The 27897-nt window shown below is 36.5% G+C and overlaps 2 protein-coding genes across 3 annotated transcripts; both read right to left on the minus strand.

The window, feature by feature from the left end:
• Window positions 1-14998: 14998 nt before the first annotated feature.
• LOC126587438 (ornithine aminotransferase, mitochondrial-like) lies at window positions 14999-19554 on the minus strand. The gene is made up of 10 exons (XM_050252507.1): window positions 19313-19554; window positions 18680-18788; window positions 18059-18289; window positions 17546-17705; window positions 17303-17358; window positions 16975-17127; window positions 16686-16783; window positions 16301-16381; window positions 15973-16206; window positions 14999-15519 (listed from the first exon to the last, which is right to left on the minus strand). The coding sequence occupies exons 1-10, from the start codon at window positions 19462-19464 to the stop codon at window positions 15357-15359; spliced, it is 1437 nt and encodes a 478-aa protein (XP_050108464.1). The 5' UTR covers window positions 19465-19554; the 3' UTR covers window positions 14999-15356.
• A 1680-nt stretch (window positions 19555-21234) lies between these two features.
• On the minus strand, window positions 21235-26929 carry LOC126586057 (KH domain-containing protein At4g18375-like). Of its 2 annotated transcripts, XM_050250763.1 has the most exons (9): window positions 26806-26929; window positions 25908-26523; window positions 25001-25492; window positions 24260-24496; window positions 23908-24174; window positions 23757-23818; window positions 23574-23670; window positions 23266-23426; window positions 21235-21437 (listed from the first exon to the last, which is right to left on the minus strand). In XM_050250763.1, exons 2-8 carry the CDS (start codon window positions 26496-26498, stop codon window positions 23295-23297), a joined length of 1878 nt encoding a protein of 625 aa, XP_050106720.1. In that variant the 5' UTR covers window positions 26499-26523; window positions 26806-26929; the 3' UTR covers window positions 21235-21437; window positions 23266-23294. The 2 variants fall into 2 exon arrangements, with proteins under 2 accessions (XP_050106720.1, XP_050106719.1); XM_050250762.1 differs by lacking the exon at window positions 21235-21437 and having other exon boundaries at window positions 22853-23426.
• Window positions 26930-27897: the final 968 nt, after the last annotated feature.

The following is a 27897-nucleotide window of genomic DNA, read 5'->3' on the forward strand; positions in this document are numbered from 1 at the left end:
ATTGACTCACGATAACTTAAAACCTTTTACTTATAAATAAAAATAAATACCAAGTTTCGGTTCAGATCCATTAGATCATAGTATTAAGTAATAAAATACATTAATTTTAACTAAACAATCAAATCAGTTTTTTTTCGTAATTATTTTGTATTTTCATTTATGTTTTTAAAACTATATTTTGTTTACAAACTAGTACTATAGTCTTGTGAGATTCATTTGCATGTAAAAGGTGTGAGGCTAGACTCAAATAGGTCAGACGAAACTTGAAATCGAATTCGTCATTCATAAATATCGAATATGAAATTTTTCTCTTACAAGTTGAGAAATTTATTGTTAACCTATTTTTGCTAATTAATATTTTTTATCAAAAATTTCTGATAATTAATTAAGTTGCCATCAATACATGAATAGCAAGTGATTGAATGTTGAGCGTTGGCATGGCAGCGTCTCTTCATAGGAGAAATACTAAATAGACTCTCTCAAAGTGTGATTTTTCATGGATTCTCTATCATCTCATAATTTAACGTTAATTCATTTCTCAACATTATAAAATATTGTACAAAAAACTTAAGGTGACAGATTATAAAAAATCTGATTTTTTGAAGATTCTCCTTAGCATTTCTCGGCTCTGTAGACATAGCTGGCAATGCCAATTTTGGAGTTCGCCTGGGCATTGGCGTAAGACCGCTGCCGATAGAGCACCATGGTTCGGGGATGTAAGGGTTTATTTTTAAAAATTATTTTTGACATGAACCAATACTATTTAAAACATGAAATATTGTAATAATTTGTTTTTCCTAAGACCATCTCCAACCCTGGGCTAAAAGCCAAATTACCCCCCAAATTACCCCCCCAAACACTCTCCAACTCATGCTAAAATTTTAGGCTAAATGCCAAATGCTATTTCTGGGCCAAATACCTCCCAGGTTTCCCCCCGGGCTAAATGCAAAATGTTTATCGGAATTTAAATTTTTTTAGATTAAAATGTTCATAAAATTAATTTACAATAATCTACATATTTATTTTTAAAAAAAAATTGATTTAAGAAAAAAATTTAGGCTAATTTCATTCTTTAATAATTCTGGGCTAAAATTTTAGGGTAGAAGGGTTGGAGCAGAAAATATGTTTCCGGGCTAAAAGCTAAATTTTTCGGGCTAAAAAATTTGGCTTTTAGCCCAAGGGTTGGAGATGGTCTAAAAGGAATAGCAATATGTTAAGTGTAAAATGAGGTACTGTTCTTTATTTCAATTTTTCTTATCAACGTGTACGCTTTTTTTTCCCTCTCATTCTTTTATAAACAATAATTGTGTCCTCTCAATTATAATTACTGTAAAAAATTTATAACTTAATTGGTAAGATATTAACCCGTACACTTGAGGTCTCGAGTTTTAATCCTTCCATCCTAATTTCAATTGTAAACGAAAGCCACATGCATGGAAGAGGCTAGAGAGTTGTGAGAGGACTGTGGAGAGATTATTTATTTATTTATTTTTGGCTAGGGATCTTTTAGTTTAAGTACCGATTCGTACTAAAAAAAAAGTATCAATTCTAAGAAAAGTTTGGACTTGGATTGTCTGCCCTCTTAGTTATGGTGCCCTTCCATGCCCTCCTATTTTGTGCGGTCACGGTTAAGCCACGTCAATATTTTATATTAATTTTAATAAGATAATAAGACAAAAAATAATAAAAATATAAAATATTGACGTGGCTTAACCGTGACCGCACAAAATAGGAGGGCATGGAAGGGCACCACAACTAGGAGGGCAGACAATCCAAGTCCGAAAAGTTTTAGCTAATATAACTTGTTTTTAGTTTTGGTATCACTGAAAAAGTCAACCAAAATATACTGCTATAATTCAAAATAATGACATGATTGTCGCTCAAACATACCGTGATATAGGCAAAAGTCGGGGCCACGAGAGCTGTATGTGTTGATGACCGGCCAATTTTTCTTGCAACCGGTTGATCAAATTTTTCAGCAATCGACCAGTCTCAATTCCACTGCCCAACAATATCCTTAAAAAACATGCTAAATAATTAGCATGAATGATCACTTTTTGGCATTTGATTGCAAATGTAATCAAGTGTCAGTATGTCATCATTATGTGATTGTTATGTTATCGTTTTGCAATCAAATATCAATCAGTGATTATTTCTGCTAATTGCAATAAAATAATTAGCACGAACTTGAACGCTTACAATATTTAAAAAAAAAAAAAAAGTATCACTAGACAAATAGTTACTTGTCAATTAAAAGATGGTGAGAAGACAACATTGTCTTCCATTACAAAATAAAATCATGGGTAGTAATGTAATTTCATACAAACCAAATTTTACTCTTTTTTTTTTTTCAAACCTCATACACATGTCGCTATTTAGTACTACGGTCTAGTGGCATTTCTCTTCACTGGTAAGTGCGAGATCTTAGATTCGATTCTTGTCAAAGATAAATTTGAACCACATTATTGCTAGTCAATTGTAAGACTTAGCCCATTCTTCCATCACCTTAATGTATGTAATATCGTTTGATTAAAAAAATAAAAAATAAGATAATAATAAAACCTCACACGCATGTCATTATAACATCCAAAATTTAGAAAGAAAACAAAAACCTTCATTTTCTCTTTATCTCACATTTCTCTTCTTTTTTTTTTCCCACATATTTGTTTTCATAAAATTTTATATTTACACACATAATAAGTGAGCTTCATCTAGCGAAGGTTTTAATAAAACATCTAACATTACCAAAAAATATATCTCTTTTTTTTATTTAAAAGGGGATCAACTATGGCAACCATTCCAAAAGTCAGAAAGACTCACAGAAGCATTTCAGCCTCCCTTTAGCCACCATCGTGCGATTCACCAGCTGCATAAATCAAACATAAGACGTGTCGTATGGAATACGTGTCTGAAATTCATCCCAACCACTAGACCACCCCATAGTGATTTACAAAACAAATATCTCTAATTTATTGAAAATGAACTTAAGTACAATGAACAAACAGTAAATTCCGACCAACTCGAATAATCCACGTCGGTTGAATTGGTAACTAGTAAGAATCAAATAAAATTTACGGTGGTTGAAAGTAAGAAGACGGTGGGTAGGTGGATAGGTAGGGGATGTCCACAACTTGTGATCTTATGATGATTATATGGTCGGGTAAAGACGGTGAAAAGCCGCAACATAAGGCCGCAAAGTAGGTCAAGTTTTGTTGGTTTAAGGCTTCGGTCCGGCCCTATTTCATTTTTCACCTTTTTTAATTGTGCTCTCAAGTTTGCTTTTCCCGTCCTTTTAAACAATTTTATTGCTGTTTTGTACCTTAAATGACGCTTTGGGATTTGCTTAAAGCTTAATGGTAACTTTGATTCAGATGAAAGCAAAGTATGGGAACCTCTTCTTTCCCATTAACTTGGGGCCACATAAAGTTAGGCTCGTAAGATTACACACCTGAGCTTAATCGCTGGCTACTATTCTTTCAACCAACCTACTCATCTTTCACTTAGAGCAATTGAAGAGGACCGAACCCCCAGTTGAACATCCCCCATTGCCCAACACATCATGAGGAAGGCGGGGATGATGACCGCTCATCATTTTTCTAATACCTCGGGCGACACACTTGCTGCCGACTCAGACAAAGGTTCGCCATCCTACAAGACCCAGCACATTACCAAAATCCGCCCTCAATTCAAGTTGTTGGATGCAACTCATCTACACGAAGCCGTAGCAAATAACCATTGCAAGACACCTTTAACTAGTTGCCCTTGGCTACATACCTTCCTTTAGCCTCTTTTAAGGCATTTTCTTAGTCATCTTAACCAGTAATTGAGCGAGAAAAATTGCATACTCTAAGTCATGTGTATGGATCCGTCTATGGCTTTATATTTATATAGGGTTGCATACACTAAACCCAATTACATAAAATAGTTGGTGATGATGTGTTGTGAAAAAATAGAGCACGAGCTTTCCCAAACAAATTAAATCCATATCATGAAATATTTATTTTCAGATGAATTAAATCCACTTATATTACATAAAGTAATTAACTTTCCACATGTAATACTAAATACCATATAATTAATTACTTGATGGCCTCGAAAGGCTGAATAAAATGCAGATTAAGCAAGTGCAATTAATTGAACGTAAGCATAATAATGATTTAATTAATTAAAACAGATCCAAGAAAAATACAAATCACACACGCACGCTGTGGGCCCTTGTGGGATGGCATGTGTGTCTTCATCAAAACGTTTCACACGTGCCGTGGCGTCCGTACTCTTGAGACGGTATCATGGTACAAACGACAACACATGAAATCCCCTATTTCATTTCATCTTGTGTCGTGTAATTCACGGCGAGATTGGTACGGACGTTGAACATTATACTTGACAAATTGATGTAAATCACAATGCGAATCGGATTATTCAACAACTTGACAGGCGTAAACTTGAGAAAAATAAATTTTAGAATTCATGAAGTTGGAGGCATTACTGTCTGATGTGAGCTTATAATACATTGTTTCGAATAAAATGACAAACGATCAAATTGCATGTCTTTGCAGTTAGTTAAATCGTTTTTGGTACTTCGATATCTTTTGCCATGTCAATTGTGCATTTATAGATTTTAGTTATTTTTGTAAATGTTTGTTTCGAATGATGCTATTTACACACCTATTTTTATTTTTCATACATCACTTTCAATTTCCGACCATCGGAGCGAAATAGAAGAAAATCAAAAACAAAAAATTAACAAAATTGTGTGAACTTAAATAAGGAGACGACAATTGATGTGAATCTTGAGGTTTATATCCAAGACATTTGGAGAATGACTAGGTTATTTTAGTTGGTAAGGTTTTGCTTTACCCCTCGTCATTGCAATCGTGCAGCCCATTCGATCGCGGCGTACGTCGTTAAGCATGGCGGGAGATTTGGCTGAGATGAATTAGGTCCTGAGTTCCTGTTTAATATTTTAGCAGAAGATGCAAATGTAATTGTTCGAATTTAACTTTTAATAAATTTCTTATCTTTCGAAAATTTTTTTTTTTTTTGTGTGAATGGTAAAAACAGTCGTGTAAATAGTACTATCCTTCTTTTTAATATTCTTTTAGAGGTAGAGTTGATAGGTGGGAATATTGGAGTATTTAAATAAGTTTTTTTTTTTGGGTAAACGTATTTAAATAAGTTTTGGAGGTTGGAGAATTGTCTCAAGTCTATCATTTTCAAGATTTAAAGTTGGTTTGTTGTTTATCAAATTGCTTTCGCCGTGATAAAATTCTTCAATTCTCCTTTTGCCCAATCAAATTTGGAATTTCGCCTTTCGGTTTGACGTGATTTTGTGTCATTGTCAATTTAGCACTTTTCTCCTCATTTCATTTCATTTTATGAATGAAGATAATCTTCTTCTTTTGGCTTATGAATACAGATAATAAAGTTGTAGTGAATAGTATTATGGAAATATAAAATAAGGTTTTTTGTTAAAAGTGAACAGTATCATAAGTGTTTTTTAAAACACCCAATAGGAAAATTAACGAAAAATCCAAAAAAACATTTAGTTTTAATGAAAAATGACAAATAAATGTGCAGTGAATAGTAATAGGGAAATGTAAAAATATAATTTTTCGTTAAAAATGAAAAGTACATGAAATGTTTTGTTAAAACTCCCATAATATATGGGGTAGTGTTAACCAAACACCTATTTTACTTCTCACACACCTCTCTTAATTTTTTGCCGTCAGATCAAAATAAATTGAAAAAGATCAATTCCCAAAAATTAATAAGAACGCGTCAGAGTAAAATGGGTGTGTAATAGCACTATATATATATATATATATATATATATATCTCTCTCTCTCTCTCTCTCTCTCTCTCTCTCTCTCTCTCTCTCAGAAATTTTTGTCTTTAGACTTCAGATTCAGTTAGTCCAATCCTTACCAAATTTTAAAGGTTCCCATGCATGACACTATTGCTTATAGCTAGTAAATATAACCATTTTTAGTACATCTATTTCACCTCAATTTGGATGTTCAAGTGGCACATTTTTATCTGCCACATATGGAAGTCATATAAAATAGGGTAAATTATACATAACTACCTCAATTATTGGTCATTAACAGTTTCATACTTCGTCTTTAAAAAGTTTCAATGTCATACCTCATATATGAATTTGTTTCAATTTCATACATTTCGTCAGTTGTCTGTCAATTCATCCGTTAAATGCTGATGTGGCTTGAGACGAGTCCCATTTTCTATTAAAAAAAAAATTGAATATTAAAAAAAAAATTAAATATTAAAAAATTTATATTTTAAAAAAAAAAAAACCTCAGCCTTCTTCTTCTCCGCTCCCATTTTCCCCCAATCCACACCCAGCTCACCCAAAACCAGAACCCCTACCCCTACCCCACCAGATCCCCAAAACCAAAAACAAATCTCAAATTCCCCTAATTTTCAAATTCAAAAACCCACAAAATTCCCCCAATTTTCAAATTCAAATCCCTCTTCTCCAGGAAGAAGAAATCCAGTCCCTCATCCACCACCACCGCCGCACCCCACCCAGCCTTCACCCCCAGGCACTGGCGATCCCCCTCTTTCCATTCGCACACCCAAATCGTTGAGCTCAACCAGGCCATCATGAGTAGCTTGGGGCAGCAACAAGTTCCGATTCCTTTGGTCCACCACATCCCGGGCTCGCTCCACCACTGTAGCACGATATTGTCCACTTTGGACCCTGACTACGCCCTCACGGTTTTGTTTCTGGGAACTCACACGAGAACTTCCCAGTGGGTCACCCATCATGGGATTGCTCTCGCGCACTACTTGCTTAACTTTGGAGTTCCGATGGAATCCGAAATCAGTGAGCTCCCAAAAAGCCTCGTGCTAGGTAGGCATGAGAATATACATATAAGGATCACTCCCCTGTGCGATGTGGGATCTTACAATCCACCCCCCTTAAGGGCTCCAACGACCTCGTCGGCACACCACGACCAGGGTTAGGCTCTGATACCAAATTTGTCACATTTTAGCCCGGGGTCCACCATATCTCGGGCTTGCTCCACCACCGTAACATGATATTGTCTGCTTTGGGCCCCGACTACGCCCTCACGGTTTTGTTTCTGGGAACTCAGACGAGAACTTCCCAGTGGGTCACCCATCATGGGATTGCTCTCGCGCACTACTTGCTTAACTTTGGAGTTCCGATGGAATCTGAAACCAGTGAGCTCTCAAAAGGCCTCGTGCTAGGTAGGGATGAGAATATACATATAAGGATCACTCCCCTGGGCGATGTGGGATCTTACAATCCACCCCCCTTAAAGGGCCCGACGACCTCGTCGGCACACCACGGCCAGGGTTAGGCTCTGATACCAAATTTGTCACATCCTGGCCCGGGGTCCACCACATCTCGGGCTCGCTCCACCACCGTAACATGATATTGTCTGCTTTGGGCCCCGACTACGCCCTCACGGTTTTGTTTCTGGGAACTCACACGAGAACTTCCCAGTGGGTCACCCATCATGGGATTACTTTTGCGCGCTACTCGCTTAACTTCGGAGTTCCGATGGAACCCGAAGCCAATGAGCTTTCAAAAGACCTCGTGCTAGGTAGGGATGAGAATATACATATAAGGATCACTCCCCTGGGCGATGTGGGATCTTACACTCCCTTTCTCCCTTTACCGCACGATTTATTTTTGGGAAAGAAAATGTGTGAGGAAAGAGAGAGAGAGAGAGAGAGAGAGAGAAAGAGAAAGAGTCAGGTTGCGGGGGAGGTAGGGGTGGGGGGGGGGACGGGTCGAAGGGGAAGATGAAGGGGATGGGGAGTTTCCAAGGGGGGTGAGGAAGGGGATCTGGGGTGGGTTTAGATTTTTTTGGTTTTTTTTTTAAATATAAAATTTTAAATATAAATTTTTTTAATATTCATTTATTGTTTTAATAAAAAATGGGTCATACCTCAAGCCATGTCAGCATTTAAAGGAGGAAGTGACAGACAACCGACAAAATGTATGAAATTGAAACAAATTCGTAGATGAGGTATGACATTGAAACTTTTTAAAGACGAGGTATGAAACTGTTAATGACCTAATAGTTGATGTAGTTCTGTGTAATTTACCCTATAAAATACATAGTTTTTAGTAAAGAAAGTTGATGCTTCACCGTAAAATTAATTGATAATATAGAGAGTTGTTCAATTACTTATAAGTATATGTATGGTCTCTCCTTTCCCAGATGTAGGATTTATATGTTCAACACGCCCCCTCATATGTGGAGAATTTTCAAGTTTAACACGTGGGCAATACAAATAAGATGACGTAGAGAACATGCGGCCATTAGGCTTCACACATAGACAACCTGCTCTAATACCATGAAGAAAGTTGAGGTTCCACCATAAAACCAATTGTCAATATGGAGAGTCACTTAATTACTTATTAGCGCATAGGCTTTACACATTAGGTAACTTGCTCTGATACCATGAAGAAAATTAAGGTTCCATTATAAAACCAATTGACATATATGGGGATCGCCCAATTACTTATAAGCACATATAAGGTCCCTTATTTTTTCAACGTGGAATTTGTACTCTCAACATGAGCGCATTTCTTTTTTATATTTCTCAAAATCTATGATAGAGTGAACTATATCATTCATGGGTAGGGCAACAAAATCTAGGTTTCATCATAAGGTTAGATTTGTCATGTATGGGGAGAAAAAAAGAACCCTAAAACAAAAGCTTGGAAATCTACCTTGGAACTTTATAATGTAAAGAGAGAACAACCATATCTTCACAACCCATGAAAGACCCATTCATAAGGAGACAGGCTGTCTTTTTTAATGGCACTCGTTAGAAACTGTAAAATGCATTAAAATGGTCCTGGGAAATTGAATTGAATTCATGTCACAACAAGTGTATAGTTGAGCAATAAATAAAAGTTGCAATCAAAGGGCAAAAGGGACAAATTCGTTCGTTAACTTTTTATCTAAAATGGTCTTTGAAACTAGCATGGTTCTTTATTTTGGTCTTTGATATTTAAAATGGATAGAAGTGGTCATTGAGATTGTTCACCATCAACCATTTTAGTCATTTAGTGAGAAATTTCTGTTAAATTGAAGGTATTTTTGTCAAATCAACCCTTTCCCTGAAACTAGTGGTTTCTTCAATTTAACGGATATTTTTCATAGAATGACCAAAATGATTGACGGTGAATAATCTCAGGGATCACTTATATCGACTTTTAATCTCAAGGGCCAAAGTGAGGAGTTATGATAATATCAGTGATCATTTTGACTAAAAAACCTTATTTGGTATACCTGAAACACTTGTTGTGTGATATATTTTTTATGTATTATGTTTGTACCATACTTGACCAATCCAGAAAGTACTGAGCACCGGTCAACGTTATACCGTCAAGGACCTAGAAGAGTTTCCCTCAAACTAGGAGGCCAATCACAGCGCGACACGTGTCGACATCAAAAGCCAATCATAGTTAGAAGCCAATCACAACACGACACGAGTCAATGTCAGAATGAAACTAGAAACTCTCTTCTATAAATAGATATCATTCTCTCACAATATTTTCGAATGTCATTTGTACTAAATCATTCACTAGTACTCACAAAAGGAGAGCTTGAACCTATGTACTTGTGTAAACCCTTCACAATTAATGAGAACTCCTCTACTCCGTGGACGTAGCCAATCTGGGTGAACCACGTACATCTTGTGTTTGCTTCTCTGTCTCTATCCATTTACATACTTATCCACACTAGTGACCGGAACAATCTAGTGAAGGTCACAAACTTAACATTTTATGTTGTACCAAAGTCCTTACTGATTTTGTGCATCAACATATTATAAAATCAATTGACGATATAATTGATGTCTCTCATTTTTAAAATATATTTATAAAGTTTCGATTCAATTTGGATTCATAAATCTCAATGATATGGTCCCCTAACTTTTTATAATCTGGATCCATACCTTGTTATGATTAGTAATTACCTTAAATTGTGGTGATGGAGAATCCCATTGAGTGTAAATTTCCATTACCCATTAATAATTATTAGGTGAATGATGTTCAATGATAAGCACATTTTAATGCGTGACAATCTAATGATAGTGACAATAGAGGAAACATGCATATCCCCAACAAACAAGATAAGGTGCACATTTATGTACACACACATAGCCTTTTGTGTAAGATCCTTCAAGTTGAGTGGAGGCAGCTTCGGAAGTGGGATGTGAGACACCCTGGCGATTGAGATGCATTGTCAATCGCCTAATTGTCTCTTATTTCTTAAATCAGAATGAGTTTCTATTTGTCTGACCATTTTACACTGTTAAAAACGAGATTCTACCCCTTCACTAATATTAAGTTGGCATAGCAATTTTGTGTATGACAATTGAAGAGTACTCGTAAGATTACTCGTAGTGTATCCTAGGAAAGGAAGCTTTAATAAAAATAGTTTGGGCTAAATTTATTTTAACAAAAAACCATCTAATAACTTTATTTAATAAAAATAGCTTAAATTTTAATGAGCATGAAAAATGTTTAATAAAATAAAAAACTTGCATGCGGGACCCGACTGTCCATTACACATTTTCTCTCCTCTTCCTCACTATTTTTTAAAGTGAACATTGATTATTTACTGAACACGCATAATATACTATTTTTTAAATTGAACACTGATCATTTATGAAAATTGAATATAGGTACTATCACTATATCTTAAACTGAGTACTCATTATTTTTGAAACTAAACACAAGTTCTTAAACTGAACACGGGTACTATTTATAAAACTAAACACAGATTAGAATGCCCTTGCATGCGCTTTTGGTTGAAACTTTTTTTTTTTGTCATTTTCTTTCTTTTGTCTTTATCATTAAATAAATTTATTAGATGACTTTTGGTTAAAATTCAAAGTTTTAAGTTATTTTCATTAGTTTTTGTAACATCTCACATCGCCTATGGGAGTGGATCCTGTAAGCCTTATATGTATATTCTCATCTCTATCTAGTATGAGGCCTTTTGGGAGTTCACTGGCTTCGGGTTCCATCGGAACTCCGAAGTTAAGCGAGTTCGCTCGAGAGCAATCATATGATGGGTGACCCACTAGGAAGTTCTCGTGTGAATTCCCAGAAACAAAACCGTGAGGGCATGGTGGAGGCCCAAAGCGAACAATAGCGTGCTACGGTGGAGTCGAGTTCAGGATATGGTGGGGGCACGGGCCGGAATGTGACAATTTGGTATCAGAGCCAATCCCTGGGCGGAAGTGTGCCGACGATGATGTCGGGGCCCCTAAGGGGTGGATTGTAACATCCCACATCGTCCAGGGGAGTGGATCATATAAGTCTTATACGTATATTCTCATCTCTACCTAGCACGAGGCCTTTTGGGAGCTCACTGGCTTCGGGTTCCATTGGAACTTCGAAGATAAGTGAGTTTGCGCGAGAGCAATCCCAGGATGGGTGACCCACAGGGAAGTTCTCGTGTGAATTCCCAGAAACAAAACCGTGAGGGCATGGTGGGGGCCTAAAGCGGACATTATCGTGTTACAGTGGAGTTGAGCCCGGGATGTGGTAGGGCCCAGGCCGGGATGTGACAGTTTTCCTTTTTCATTAACCTCGTTTTTTCCCACCATTTTTAAAAATGATGGTACTATCCTCACACCCTTTTTTACCTCTTCATATCGTTCTCAATTTTCGACGTTGGATCGAATGAATTAAAAAAATATCAAATGATATAAATGAACAAATAGTGTGTGAGAGGTAAAAAAAAAATATAAAGCCATCTCATCTAGAACAAATTTTCTAGTCCGACTGCATTTGCAAGTTCTTGCTACTTTGGTTCCTCTTTATTTCAAATCCCATATCATCATTTTCATCTATTTGTTGGTTGTGTTTGATTCTCTTCAATTCATATCAATTTTGTGTTCGAATTCGCTTCAAAATTATTGAGATTGACAGTGAGAAAGGTTTACATATTAGGCGTTGTGTTTGATCTTCATTTCATCTCCTACAATTATTCCTCTTTACCATTCCTCGATGCCAGTCACGGCCAACCGTATACGCCTATTTATTGGCTTTTGCTTCAAAGTTGAAGGACACAGAACACCATTACCATTTGGTGCATAGAGCCATGGACCTGGATCCTCTCCAAGGCAAACCCTCGGGATCCTGCTGATTGACAAACATGAGCTATTGGATCGAAATCCAACGGCTACAAACAGGGGGTCCCTCTTAAAGTTATAATAATTGTAGCCGTTGGATCGAAATCCAACAGTCCGTGTTTGTTGCTCAGCAGGATCCCTAGGGTTTGCCTCGGAGAGGATCCAGTTCCGGCAACCATATCTTTTGTTGCAGCCTTTGACCTAAATTCCTTTCTCTTGTGTCAATTTTCTTGCCCTAATTTGTGCAATTCCATGTAAGCATTAATTAAGTATAACGCATTTTGGGATTTTCTAGCATAATCTGTAGTATCTTATATTCTGAGACATTTAATTTTTAGATCCTTAATTAAATATACGATAATCAAAATCAACGTTAAAAGACTTTGTAATATAAGATACTCTGAAACAGCATCGATTTTTTTCCGCTTTTCCCTCTTCATTCCTTCTTTGTTGTCTCTTTTGAGGCGATTCTGGAAGGAAAACAGGGACATAATTACCATTAGAGCATCATTTTTGCTGAAAGAGGCAGCATGCATGCTGAGACATCCACATCAGGAATGGACAGGAGTTAGGTCAATCATCTAACCTTTTCTCCCCATTTTTCTTTGTACAAGCTTTATGAATTAAAGCCAATGGGGCCTGCTTTTATGAAGATCTCTCTACCAAAAGAATTCAAGTAAACGTATTTGAAATTTGAACTGTATTTACGGGCATTAACCAACGGAAAAGCTCTAACTTTTTGCTGAACTTTAATTTTAGTCGATTATTTTTGAATTTTTATAATTAGTCAATCTTTCTCTGAACTTTATCTTTATAATTGGAAAAAAGTAATTTTGTTTGAATGTGGACAGCATATATATATATTTTTTCTCTTCCGCTAGTTCACTCTATACATTTTTATTTTCTATTTTTAGGGTTTAGGAAGGGGATTAAAGTTTAGGAGAGAATTTGGCCAATTATAAAAGTTCAAGGAGTAATTAGCTAAAATCAAAATTTAAGGGGTGGGGGAATTGGTCAATTATAAAAAGAATAATCGGCTATAATTAAAGTTTTGGGGGAATTGGCAGCTCCTTGCAAGTTTCCCGGTGGGTTTGAATAATTGGCCAGTCCAAGCTTGCTTGATAAATTTTGAAAAGTATCTTGCAATATGAATTTGATACAGCTTGAGGTGGTGTGTTCGCTTCTAATATATCGCTTGTTATTAAAAAAAGAAAACACAACCACCACTAATCAACTAGTGCTTGCAAAAAAAAAAATCTCAACAAAAATGGTGGCCACAACATCACATGATATGGTTTAATATTCGATAGAAATTGGACAATTTGATATCTAGATATTTAGGTGCACTTGGTATTTTGGGGCACATCGAAATTTTAGTGGAATTCGAAACAGCTAAGCTAATGAAATCCAGCTAAGCTTCACTATGTGATGTGTCCACCTAGCAAATAGATTAGACTAATATTATTGTTAATTAGTAATTATTAATTAATAATTAAGTCTAATTATAATAAGCTTCCTAGGGCTCTCTCATGGGTTAACATGATCTGTTTACATTAATTTGATTTAATAAAGTCATTAAGAATCTGTCTCTTGCCTTATAATTACGTAACAACCAAAAGTATTGCATTATTGTGTCTCTACCATGTCCCCTCCTACCCATCAAATACCAATAAAACAAAGCAACTTTTAAGCTTGCAATATCCCCATCTAAATAAAAGAAAACATTGGGAGAACAATTTGTTTTATGCGGCTAATTGGCCCGATATGTTTACTTACTTGGAATAAGAAAGTTATGAGTTGTAGAATAGGAAAAGAAGAACCGTAATGAGGTAAACTAGCACTACTGCATGATATGGTTCATGATCTTCTAGCTGTTTGACATCGGTTAATGTGGAACTCGTATATTTTTTTATATTTTACATGTATTACTAAATATAGAGGAAGTCAAGAATTAAGGTGATTTCCCACCATGTTAAACGCGATTTTCATTCTCATTCTATGTAAGCAAAAATACATGTCACGAGCATTAAAATAATATTCTACAGAAAAGAAACTAGTACATTTTTTTACCCATTTTTTCATCAAATATTTTCTTTTACTTTGAACTAAGAAAAATATATTGAAAGTTGGTTAGTTGAGAGTAGACTATTGTAAAACTTTATTTAAAATTTTAAGATTTTAAAATAAACTTCATTTAAAGAGAAAATTATATATACTAGGATCCTCATTGATATAATGTGGAAGTAAACACGTGACATCTCACATGTGGAAACCAGTGCAGACTCTTAACATAATTGCAAGTAAATTAGCAACCACTCCCCACTCACCACCAAACCAACACCATAGGTGCTAAACATATCATGTGAATGTGATCACAAAATCTGCACAAAATACCAAAAAGGGTAAGATATCGAACTCGTCATTCACAAGAGTTTGAACTTAAGACCTTCCGCTACAGGTGAAGATGAATATCATTAAACTGTAGCCCTAGTAGTGAAGTCTAATCTGGTAAGGGGGCGACTAACTTACTTATAATCAGAATATATTCCAACTCTCTCTCGGTCATATGTGCCACGTAAAATTGATGAGTAAGATAAAAGGTAAGTGACACCCAAGACGGAGACTGTGAGAACATATCCCCGTGACATGGAAGTTTTCCTCGATCTAGGGGGAGGATTTGCCACACCACCAGTCCAGAACAAAGAACGTTCCCCAGAAAAGGAGAAGACAAATTTCATCACAGAAGCTAGGTTAAACTTTGAGCAAAGACAAACTTCACAAGGAAATTCCAGCTAATGCTCTTAAAAACAAAACCTTTGACAATAACTAAGAAGCACAATACCAGTACCAACAAAGCTATGTTCATGTCTACTTCAAAGTACAAATTCAGAAAATTACAGGGAAAAACATCACGCTCTAGGAAATGTCCACAGAATAATATGACACTGAAAGCACGTCGAAAATCTACTATTTCTTACAAGATTCTGCTATTTCTCCCCATCCAAACAGTCCATATAACTGTCATGATACCGTGAAAAACTAGAGCTATAGAAAATAAAACGTAGGCCTATGATGTTTCTTTTATATCGAAGTTACGTATCATCCACGTTAGGTTAGGTATTTGGACAAATAATACTTCATTGAGAAAGTATATAGTTTGAGAAGGTCAAAGATAAATTCTCAGGATTCATGGAACATATGATTCAGCGATCGTTGTGTGTAGAATCATACAAGTTTCGCCCACAACGGTCGCATATGTTAGAAGCAGTCGAAGATGTGTTCTCGGGCTTTTCCTTCTGCATCTTTGGTAGATCATGTTCCAGAACATCTGAAAGTGCTTTTGATCCTTCTTGGACTTCCTCCAAACTGAAAACAGCGCATCGAAGTGATATGATTAGAACATAGAAAATAACCTGAAACCTTTTATTTTAACTGCAGGTAAACATGCTGTCATTTCTGTGGCACAGGAGATATCTTATACAACATATTGGCTTGTAACATAGAACGTACTAGTCTACCTGATTGAATCCACGACCACGACTTGCCAATGCTAAAACTGTTACAGTAGCGTAGCTTTTAAACTCTATTTAACGAACTACCGGACTTATCTCTTAAGCAGACTACTTTGCTTACTCGTTTAAGTAAAATGCACGTCTGTGTTCATCATGCCTCATCCATAAAAAAAAATACCCTCTCATTAAATCCCTTTTTCCCTGATCATAGTGCAGGAAAAAGGTACCACCGGTTCATAGTTATGCTTGTCAAGTATTTAATTTCAATGAGATTAAAACATGATTGATCATCAACACCTGTATTTACCTTATCGAGAGTGGAGGAGTCAATCGGATAATAGTATCGTGTGTTGGCTTGGCAAGAACTCCTCTCTCCTTCAACTTTAGGCAGATATTGTAAGCAGAAATAGGGGATAAATTCTTGCTATTGAGCTCCACAGCGTTGAACAAACCTCTTCCTCGAACCTCCTTTATGTAGTTTGGGAATTGCTGCTGAATCTTGACTAGCTGATTCCTAAGCTCTTGTCCCATTTCAGCTGATCTATAGGTAGTTGAACGTCAAGAAACATAATTTCTACAATGATTTTATAATATGGCCATAAAGCGAGGATAGTGAAAGGGTTTATATTTGATACCTTTCAGCAAGTCTCTCATGTCTGATTACATCTAGTGAGGCAACAGCAACTGCACTAGCCAACGGATTACCCCCAAAGGTGCTGCAGATGACCCCAAATTAATAGTAAGGTTAGCCCTCTTATATAAGCCCGAAACCAAGACAAGCAAGTGAGAGAAAGAATGAAAATGAATTATAAATATTAGTAGTTACGGAAACCATTAAACAATTCTCGGAAAATGGCAATCATGTTTCTAAGGCATGGTCATGCAAATTGCTCATGAGTCAATCTTATCTGAAAAAGCTACTCAGAATTGTATAAGAACTTTTCCGGTACAAAACATGAATATGGAGATGAGAACTCGCAAAGTACTACAAGAGATCATAAATGGAAGCAGCCAGCAAACCTTCCATGCTCTCCTGGTCGGATACAAAGCATTATGTCTTTGTCTGCAAGCACCGCACTTACAGGTATCACTCCACCACCCAATGCTTTCCCTAGTATCTGAATAAAACCCATAAAGTCTTGTTTAAGCATCCGGTAAAATTATAAACAAAACTGCAGAGTCTGCAGTGCACGAATCATGAAGACAAAACAGCTTCCATATTTTAAGAACAGATTGTCAAATTTTTAGATTAAGAAGAAACATGGTTCAGAGCTAGGCGAACTTCTTCCCAATACTTAAAGAAACTCACCACTACATCGGGCTGAACTTCTTCCCAATCAACAGCAAGCATTTTTCCTGACCGTGCTAAACCAGATTGTATTTCATCAGCAATCATTAAAACATTATATTTCGAGCACAGATCTCTAACAGTTTTCAAATAACCATCTGGAGGAATTATAACCTGTGATCACAGCATACAATTTTTCTCAAAAGAACTGATTGAAGATGGAAATAATTTATGGTTTAAATTTTAGAACATGTGTTAGAATCCTACATCCAGCAACCGTATACATGTCGGTCACATTTCTATTGAACACCATAAATCAATCAAATTTTGAATTGCGAAAAACACATACCCCAGCCTCTCCTTGAATGGGTTCAAAGAGAAATCCAGCTATGCGGTCTCCATTCTCTGCACTCCATAACAAAAAAATTTGTCAGTTCAATTTTAATACACAAATCTGGTAAATAAATATTTAAAATGTGCGAGCTATTTGATGATTTAAATGGATGTGATCTTTTAAGTTGAAGGGTGGAGTACACTACATATCGAACAAGCTCTACAAATTCTTAAACAGAAAAAAAAACTGTAATCAAACCTTTAAAAACCTTTTCAAGGCCAACTGCATCACCAAAATCAACTTTAAGATGTCCAGGCAACAAGGGTCCAAAACCACGGGTTGCTTCATTGTCACAGCTCATGGAGATGACTGCCAAAGTACGACCATGGAAGCAGCCACAACACGAGACAATAATAGCCTGTGTATGGCTTAGTTGAGTTAGGGACATAACTGAAACAATAACCTTGCCCTTGTCCTACTAATGTTCAAGTCGCCAAACTAGAATGGCACAATTCTAAATGAAACGATTTGAATATTGTTGGAGAATAATAGGTACATACAAATCAGGCTTCTAAGTCAGAATATCTGTGTTCTAACTTGTTTTGAGGTGTGATCTAATTCCCTAGATTACGTGGTTCTATAAGATACATAAATCATGCATACATATTCAGGTGAGTGCAACAATCAGAAGTACCCCAAGAAAAGGCAAACTAAAACTAATAAGATTATGTAAAAAAAGTAAAATACGAGATACATCTTATTGAATTCTACCTCATCTTTTGGAATTTTTTTCTTCTCATAACCCCATTTCCTTGCCACCTTTAAAGCTGTTTCCACAGCTTCAGCACCAGTGTTCATAGGCAGCACCATGTCATAGCCAAACATACTTGTTAGATACTCGGCAAATCTTGGAAATCTATCATTATAGAAAGCCCGAGAACTAAGGGTGAGCCTTTCTGCCTGTTCTTGTAATGCCTTGATGATTTTTGGATGGCAATGTCCCTACAGCAGGAAATTCCATTGAATAATGAGAAAAAAGTGTTATTCACTATAAATCTGCTTCAAGAATTGGTGTTTCTTATGTGAACAAGCTTCTTCACTTGCTTCAAATTTACTCGGATTTAAAGAAACAAGCCAGTGCCATATTAATAATTGAACATCATTGTAGTGGATTTTCCATTTTGCAATTCGAATGGAAAATAAAATTCATGTCATCTGGTGCAGAAAGCAGAGATAAGGCAGTTTCAATCATAGGCTAGTTACAAATATGTATGCATATTGTATGTGCAAGCGTGTGTGCACGTTCGTGCTGGCGTGCACATTGTATGTGCAAGCGTGTGTGCACGTGCTGGTGTGCACAAGTGCTGTAACGTATTCACTTACATTTTATACCTGATTAACAGCAGAGTAAGCTGAAAGAAAGTCCAGATATCTTTTTCCCTCTGGATCCTGTATACATGATCCTTTTGCTTGAGAAAACACAATGGGAATTGGGTGGTAGCTGAAAGGGAGGAGGAGACTTTAGCATTGAAGTTACACAACCCGATCAAAAAAGGAGGAGACTTTACAATTGTAATCAATTATTTAACACAGTTAGCTTTTCCGGAGGCTCGTTACAGGCGAAAAGCGCAGCCAAAACACAGAATTAGTTGAAATTGAGTGTGCAGACAATCCCAGTATTCCTCATTTTATACAGTTCATCCATGATTATCACAATTAAAAGTCACACCAGAAAAAAAAAAAAAGGAAAGTGGGCTCGGATCAATCAACGCAGGCTCAGAAAGTGCAGGAGATCCAAAGAATTTAATCACACTAAACTCAAAACAATAAGAAATTACATACAAAACCCAATTTATATAATTACAACTGCATTCAGAACCCGCAGATAAGGAATTAGATGGAAACAAGCAGAGAACCCAGAAGGCAGAACATGAAGAAGAATGGGAAAAGTAGCAGAAATGAGAAATTTTGGATGAGACATGAAGATTTTAGAGAGAGAGAGAGAAAGAGAGAGAGAGAAATGACTTGTGGGCGCTGTATTGATACTCAGAGTTGATGAGCTCCTGCGAAGATGAAGGGGAGCTGGCTTGAGGGACAGCAGCGAAGCTCCTCCTAATCACTCTCTTCTTCAAGCTCGATGTGCTCAGCGCACGCTGCAAACATCTCCTGCTCGCCATTGATGGATGACGACGATGATGTTCTTCTCGTTACTCTGTTATTTGTTTGCTGCCATAAAAATATCAACTTTCCAAATTGTTTCGGATAAAATTGTGGAAGAATGGGAGAATATGTTTAATCGCTTTTTTTTTTTTTTTTAACTTTGACTAAAAGTTCCGGTATTATTTATTTTAACGAAAAATTATATTTTTACATTAAAAAATAAATCTTGATACTATTTAATTTACTCTTTATTTTGTTTTATCGTTAAAACTCAAAATTTTCAATCCATTTTCATTAGTTTTCCTTTTCTTTTTTTGGGCGTTTTGACATCTTTGATCCGAAAACAATACTACTCACGTCACATCAGAGAGACGATATTTTTAGATCATATGTCGATGGTTGAATTTTTATTTTTATTTAAAAAAATAGAATCAATTGATGATTTTGTCACAACAGTTCACTCTTTTGAAGGTGTAAAGACTCACAGAGGCATTTCACTAATTTGAAGAAGAATCAATTGTCATATTATGTGGTTTACAAAATATGATTCAAGTAGATTATCTTTTTAGCATTACACTATATCTAATCTACACTTCGCTCGTTTTGTTGCTTCTATTCTATCAGATAAGTTAGGACTTCCATAGTAGCTCCAAAAGAGTGGGATACTGTTGAACTTATATAGCAATCACACTTGTATATTGGATCAAAAATTTTGAGTGTGTTACCATGAGTTAAGTATATTAAACTCATGGAATACTTATACCAACTTTTGTATAGCATAACTCAAGTTATTGAACTCACAGGTACAAACTCAATCTGTTTGTTATTTATATATAAGTATCACACTCATTTAAACTTATTGCGAGAGACTTATAGTACAAACCAGATGCCAATTTATCTCTTAGGATTGAAATTTACTTAATCGGTAATTTATCATATGTCATGAATTTGGACAAGATTGGAAGTTAATTTCCATTAAATACGTTTAAATTTCAAACTTTGAATAGTAAAATAAATTAAATCACTCATCTTAAAGCAATTATCCAACACCACAAATTAAGTGAATAATCAATTCTTTTTCTATTTATTATTTAGCATTAAACTTAAATTATTTGAATGCTTTGACAATGTCATATGAAAATTGATTGGGTTATTTTGATAAGTTATCTAATCATAGTGATTAGTGAGTGGACAGAATAAGTTGAGTACACGTATGAACCCATTGGAAAAACGAGCAATCGACCATGGGCCTTTGATCTTCAGTATGACAAGAATACTGCTCGTTACATTTAATATCATAATACAAATGGTTGAAGTTTATTTTCAAATATCTAACCACATGTATTCTCACAGTTGATATACCAAACCGAGTTCTTGACACACTGAAAAATCTTTCCTTTGAGTGGGATGCAATTATTGGTCTCAAACTCCATAGGAAAACCACCTAATATGACAGTCACAACACAAATCATATGTTTTAATTTTCCACTCATTTTTCATTATTTTTTCCTAATTTCACCCCCTTTTAGTCATCTTAATTTTCCTAATTTCTCTACGCCTTTGATTCCTGAGTCAATTAACTAAATTGTTATTAGCATTCTAAAATGTCATCTACACTCCCAAGTGCCAAAAAATGAAGAAAACAAGAGCGGGCGCATGTGCGCCCTTTTTTTTCTAGTGTTAATAACAACTCTCCATCTGCATCGTATCATGTAAGTTTTTCGTATAAACTAGCTGCAAAACGAACAAGGCATCAACTCCACTCATAAATTCACAAGCAACAAGCAAACCTCAAACAAAATCTTCATTTACAGACAAATGTAAGTTATAGTCAGTGTTAGTACATTTGACAACCCCCTTCCCAAGCTATCAAACCGATCCCTCCGCCACCTTCCGATGGTTTCAATCTCAATCTCGAAGCATCGCATATCAATTTCAGTACACAAGCAATCAATAGCCTGTAAAATGCGGCCACAGCTCCGGGATACCACTGATTCAACACAAGCCCCCAGCACCGGTGAAACACCATCTTAATTCGATTTCTCTAACTCACACTCACACTACTTGAAATATACTTAAAGTTCAAAGAGACGAGAGTAGAATGTGTTCGATAATAAGTATTCGGAAGGGAGTGGCTCGACAAAAATCTAGAGTAGAAACGGAGCTGAAGTAACCAGACCCTGAAAAAGATCGGGTCCTTAGCACGCGCCTAAGAGCTTTTTGATGAGATCGGTATTCAGCAAACACCTACATGAATGTTCCATTGTAATCTATAGGAAGGAAGTCACCTAAATTCTACATTTCTGTGTACCATATCTTCCTCTATATGAAACTAGAAGCTTATGCATTGTAAACAATTGAAGCTAAACCACTACAACAACGATTAGGACATATCAAAAATGGCATTATGGTAATGAAAGCGTGTGACTTCTAGGGAAGCATCATTTAAACTGCAACACTACTACACAATCAGGCCCTATTTGCAGAAAAGAATTCGCCGACAGAATGAATAACTAGAACCAGAAGATGATAACTCAATCTGCACCAGAACCAGAAGATGGTATCTCAATAAGCGAGTAGTTTGATCCATGAGGGGATAATATTGGTAAAGAGTCTGCTTACAAGTCTAATATGACCAATGAAGATACCGAAGATTATCTGTTATCGGTATTTACCGATACTGAATACCTAGCTTAGTTGAATTTGAGAAAAGAGAGTAAGTGGTGCTAGAAGCACAGTAGCTCACTCATGGATTAGATTAAAATGGGAAATCCAAAATCCTATAGCTGTTCGAAACCATTGCCATCAAGAGGATACAATGAACTCTAAGTGTCAAAAAGAGAGCCCCATAGTTGTGAATCTTAACTTTTATCCAACGATATCATGAAACTAAACAAGGGTATTAAGGAGTCCCAGGAGGTCAATTTACAAAATGCCTCCCTGAGAGTTTTTTGTGTGGGGCACACGGATTAATATTAGAGAAATGTTGTGAGACTTACTTTAACTACGAGGATGGCACCAAAAACGAGCCCAAAGATCAATTAGTATTTAACATATATACAGTGATTTCAAAATTTTGATTCTTCAGTGACGTTTCAGATAACCAAGATGAAGACAGAAGATAGAGAATAAAAAAAAGGTCGTACCCAGTGTACAAGGCTCCCGCTTTACGCAGGGTCTGGGAGAGGCAAAAAGATAGAGAATAAAGAAGCAAAAAGATTCCCTGTGGTTTATCTAATTGCAGAAAGTGATTCCTCTCCGTCTGCAATGTGCATGTCAGTTAAGGAGAACAGCACAAAGAAGAGATCATTATGAATAGCATTTCACTCGCACAATTGATTTAGAAGATGCTCCAAGCAAGAAGCTGAGAGCAAGAGTTCAATGGCCAGAGAAATAACAAGCATATACTATAAGATTGAAAATTATGGTCATTACCGAATAATCTTCTGGCCAGAACATCAATTTATAGACTATAGAGTGTGACAATACCGAAAATTAGATGAATTCCATACTAGTAAAGATAAGACCAGATGAAGCGACGCGACAGGTAAGAAAGGAACTAATATTGCAGATAAAGAATAGATTCGGTGACAAAGATGGGGGCTGCATGCCTAAGCATAAACCCTGCAGCAAATCCCTTTGGCAGTCTCAATACCAGCTTTAGTGGGAGAATCAGGAAGAGTCGAGTTGAATAAGCCTAGAGAAGAAGCCTTCCCCAGAACCAAACCTAAAGAACTAGGAGAGGAAACATGAGGGAGAGATGTCCAAGATTCTTTGTTGTACACACCAGACATATATTAGCTTAAAGGACTATTCACCTTTAAACAGCAAGAATCAGCCTGGAAAGTTAGGGGGCCATTATAAATGCCTCAATCAAGTTCTCTGCCGTACGCATCTGTTCAGGTGTGCCAGATATATGTGCAACATGATCACCCCGGGAAGATTTGGACTCAGAGATCTCTACCATTGCTCCCGATATCTGGAAAAGACACAAACATGAATGAGAATGACATTCAAACACACAAAGCCTACATGTTTAGGCAGAAGCTAGCTAGATTTTTCGTGTTGACATCCCTACACGATAACCAACCAGTAGATACAGATCCAAAAGGAAAGGTCATCCCACCTTCCGGATATTGGCTATATTTGCCCCGCCTTTGCCCATCACCTTACCCACAGCATTCACAGGAACTAGCATCTCAAGTGTTGAAGGGGGTGGCAACCTGCATAATGTTATTGAAAAACAATTTGAGGATGAATAGAAGCTGAACTAGACAAGCTTCAAAACAAGGTAGAAGAAACTACATACGCTGATCCTCCATATAGCTTGGATGAATACGAAGACATGGATCCATAGCCATTTTCTCCCATCTCAAAGAAAAGAAAACATATATCAAGTACTATCAGTGGTTTATTTATGAGTTTATTCAGCTACAAATAACTTATTTAAATGGACATACCGACACAGATCCATATCCATAGAGGCTACCAGAAGAAAGCAGGCCCAAGCCACTTCCACTTTCAGCCCTCTGATCATAACGCATTGAAGAAATTGGGGGGACAGAAGGCAGGACAGATGGCATTGAGAGAGCAGGGCCACCCGAGTACATGGATTCAGCACCACCAGAGGTGTTAAGACCATCATCTCTATCTTTCAAGACATTGTCTCTGAGTCTTAGAACAATCTGAATAAGCGCATCCCTCAAACTACTGGGATCTCCTGCCACCTATATTAGGAAAAAAGAATTGATAAAGAGGTGATCAACAAGAAAAAATTGAATTGCAAAGGTTAAAGATTTATGTAGAACCAACCTCAACAAGTTCATTAGCATCAGCACCCCTAGGCTTATCAGCCTTTGAAATACGGACGTTAGCTTTTGTTCTTTTTCGGATTTCATTTATAATTGAACCACTTTTTCCAATAATACAACCAATAAATTTAGATGGAATAAGAAGCCGAATTGACACAGAGTCATCATCTTCATCATTTATCTTCTCCTGCAGCAAAAGAACAGCTTCCACTGCCATGGATTTTAGATCATCAGGTGACTGCCAAAAAAGAAACCCAACATGATCAACATGTCCAAGAAGATGAATGCCAAGCGCTGTTGTGAGGCCCATAGAAAAATACTAGTTCAGATTATTCACAATTTAATAAACCAACACAATGTTGACATTTAACTTTTAAAAGTTGAGGAATGTATTATAATAAGTCTTTCTTGCAATGAAATCTATATTTTTGACAGTCTAACGGTTAATAAACATGAGCTCATGCTCAGAGAAAGATCCTGGAATTGCTGACGTCTGCACAAAACCAGCAACAATAGCAAAAAATTGATAGAATATTCCAGGTTATTTTGTCCTGCAAAATACTATGCAGACACATAACAAAACAAAAATAGAAATACTGAACCCTTTAGTGGAAAATGCATTTATACCGAGCTCTTCCCAAATTTTGTTCTTTATAAATCTACCAAAACATAAAGAATAAGAATACCATCGCAGTCATACTTCCATTGCAGTAATAGTAATAGTATTCTATCATGGTCATACCTCTGTTGCAGTAACACTGATTACACACTCATCACGGTCCTTGGTATCATCAACCTCAATACGAGCACCACTCGCCTGCCTTATGCTTTTAATGGTGCCCCCACCCTTGCCAATTACACGACCAATCTTGTCAAAGGGACACAATACTTGCACAATTAACTCCTCAGATCGAGAGGCAACACCGAAACCAGAAACTAAAGGAAGGGCAGATGAATACAGGGGCCATGTACTCCCTTTATCCGTGTAACCCTGAAGATCCTGTAAAGGTGTAGCACCTATGATTGGAGGTACAGCTCTAGAAGGGACAATAGGATCTCCACTTTGATATAGTCCACCTGGTTGATAAATAGGGACATCCGATGGGATAATTATACTTGGCAGGGCCTCTGGTATTGATGTCTCAAGAGAAATCTCTTCCTTCGGAGCAAACTTGTACATAATTGCAGAAACTGCAAACAATGCTTTTTTAACTGCTTCTGATTCTCCGTTTATCTGTTTGCAAAGGGAAATGAACTCTTACAGAAAAATATTACTGGATAAGAAGTTAACTTAACAGAAAAGTGAAACATCTGGAGCAAAATTTGCAAGCGTGTAAACATATTACATTTTATGCACAAAGAAGGTCCATTTAGCACACCAGTTAAGGAACTTCATATTAAAATTTTCTAACACCGTCTAGAAAAGACTGTTCATTCCGACTATTGTATGCTACTATGAGAGTGTAAACATACCCAAATAATTCATAAACACAAGAAATATGAAAACAATTCTATACCAAGGGCAAGGCAGCAAATATGAACTAAAGAGCTACTGTACTGACTGGGTGCCTTTGAAAACAAGAATTAAAATGCCTACTTGCACAAGCAAAACATTGAGGAATTATTCTTATTTAATAACAAATACTAACCATAAGAAAATTGTCAAAGTCCATAGCGCAAGAATGTGTTGGATCAGTGGCATCTTTTGCAACAATCTTAATGTTGGTCCTCGTCTTGCTTCTCAGTTTCTTTATAGTCGACCCCGCCTTACCAATAATATTTGCAGACTGGCTAGAAGGAACAAGAATTTGGCAGTCCTCCCTACTATCCCTCCGTCTCTTATCCAAATCCCCAACACTAGCCAATGCATTCGAAATTGCAGAATGAACTCTAAGAAGAGCATCCTGGGCAGCACACAAAGGCTCCATATCATTGAACTCATCATCAACCTCAACCTCTTCCTTATCCTTAACATAGCTATAAATAGTTATTACCCTCTCTTTCGCACCAGGAAATGGGTCCACAACCTTGATTTTCGCTCTAGTATCTTGGCGAATCAAGTTGATGACTTTCCCACTCTTGCCAATAACACTCCCAATAACCCCACCAGGGCATAGAATCCTATAAACCACCAAATCATCACTACCCTTTTCGTCTCGGTCATTGAATCGTCTCTTTTGGTTCCTGTTTCCCCCATCATGGTCTCTCTGCGACCGATACCGCTTACCCGTCTCCCCCATTGTTCCTCTGGATTGGTTTTTCCTCCTACCACGCCAAAATAAAAATAAAATAAAATAAAAAACTGGGCACTCACCTAAATTACAACTGAAAAACAATAAGCAGATAAAAGAACGAACAAAATTTGATTGAAATTGTATTGGATTGCCTTCCCTTGGCAATCTTTGTACCAAAAGAAACAGAAAAAAAATTGGGTTTTCTTCGATTGACAAAGTAGGGTTTATTTGCAGCGGAAAGGAATAAACTTTGCAGAAAATCAGAGAATCAAAGCTTCTGATCGAATGGGTAAAACCTTGGTCGAAAACTCACCTGTTGAAATACGAGGAGCTTCAGAAACTATTGGAAGCGGTCGTCGAGTTCCTTGGTTTTTTGTCTTTTTCTCGTTGCGCTTTGCAGTCTGATATGTGACTTAGGGAGGAACAGTTAGTTCGTCATCTTTTTATTATTATAATTGCTGTTTTCTGGATCCAATTAGGCCCAAACCCAAGATAAAAACAGACAGAACAGTTAAGCCCATTGGATCTTTGGATTCCCCATTAAGTTGCTCATAATTTTGAATAATTTTCAAGCAAGGAGGGACTCCAAAGCGATGGAAATATCGAAAAAATCAGAGAAAGATATGAAAAGAGAAGTGAAATGAAGTGAAGTTTAAATTAATGGTTGACATTCTCTAAAGTTTCATTTTAAATTTTCATCATTTTCTCGAAAGCTAGTGCTATTGATATTTCCACCAAAACTGTTATTTTAAACACTGCTTGAGAAAGATATGGTAGGACAAGGAAGATAAGGTTGTTTGAAACAGGTTGTCGGGTAAAAAAAAAAGGGGGTAATTGACTAAATCTAATGACTATAATAAAATGAATCCTCACATGTCCTTAAAATGAGGACCTTAGGTGAGCCCGTGAGCATCACTCTTAAAAGGGGGAATCTTTTTGGATACTTTTTATTCATCAAATTTTGGGGTGCACTTTTGCTTACTACTCTTAAGTGGTAGTAACACTCACTACTTATTTATCAACGTTAGATGATTTTATATTTTAAATTTGAAATTTGTGTCTATCTACTATATAGATCTCAAAATTTAAAAGTGGTGAGCAAAAATCTTCCCTCAAACTTTGTATCAACTAAAATTACTAAACTAACTAAATTAAATGGAACAAAAGTAACCAAATAAAAACCAATAAAAAATTTCTTCATTGAACCACCATGGGGTGACATAGTGATTCAGGATAAAGTACAAGCCCGTATTGCACCCAACACATCATGAGTTTAATTCATGGCGTTGATGAATCACATGATGATGCCCAAAGGGAGGCGAAAATGGCTCTGTCAGTCTTTCCGACCCTTCTAAAGGTGGACTGTCGTGATAAAGCCATTAGCTGGTTCCTTTTGAACAAAATT

Source organism: Malus sylvestris, chromosome 10 (assembly GCF_916048215.2).
Source record: "Malus sylvestris chromosome 10, drMalSylv7.2, whole genome shotgun sequence".
NCBI lineage: Eukaryota > Viridiplantae > Streptophyta > Magnoliopsida > Rosales > Rosaceae > Malus > Malus sylvestris.

What these genes read in the sequence shown, in the direction of transcription:
- LOC126587438 (XM_050252507.1), bottom strand. Translation starts at nt 19,464, where the DNA reads ATGGCGAGCAGGAGATGTTTGCAGCGTGCGCTGAGCACATCGAGCTTG. An exon ending in TATCAATACAGCGCCCACAA is followed by an intron (nt 18,789 to 19,312) that starts GTCATTTCTCTC and finishes CCTCCCTTTCAG; the next exon opens with CTACCACCCAATTCCCATTG. An exon ending in CCATTCAAGGAGAGGCTGGG is followed by an intron (nt 17,128 to 17,302) that starts GTATGTGTTTTT and finishes CTGTGATCACAG; the next exon opens with GTTATAATTCCTCCAGATGG.
- LOC126586057 (XM_050250763.1), bottom strand. Translation starts at nt 26,498, where the DNA reads ATGGGGGAGACGGGTAAGCGGTATCGGTCGCAGAGAGACCATGATGGG. An exon ending in TCAGTGTTACTGCAACAGAG is followed by an intron (nt 24,497 to 25,000) that starts GTATGACCATGA and finishes CTTTTTTGGCAG; the next exon opens with TCACCTGATGATCTAAAATC. An exon ending in AAGCTATATGGAGGATCAGC is followed by an intron (nt 23,671 to 23,756) that starts GTATGTAGTTTC and finishes AACATTATGCAG; the next exon opens with GTTGCCACCCCCTTCAACAC.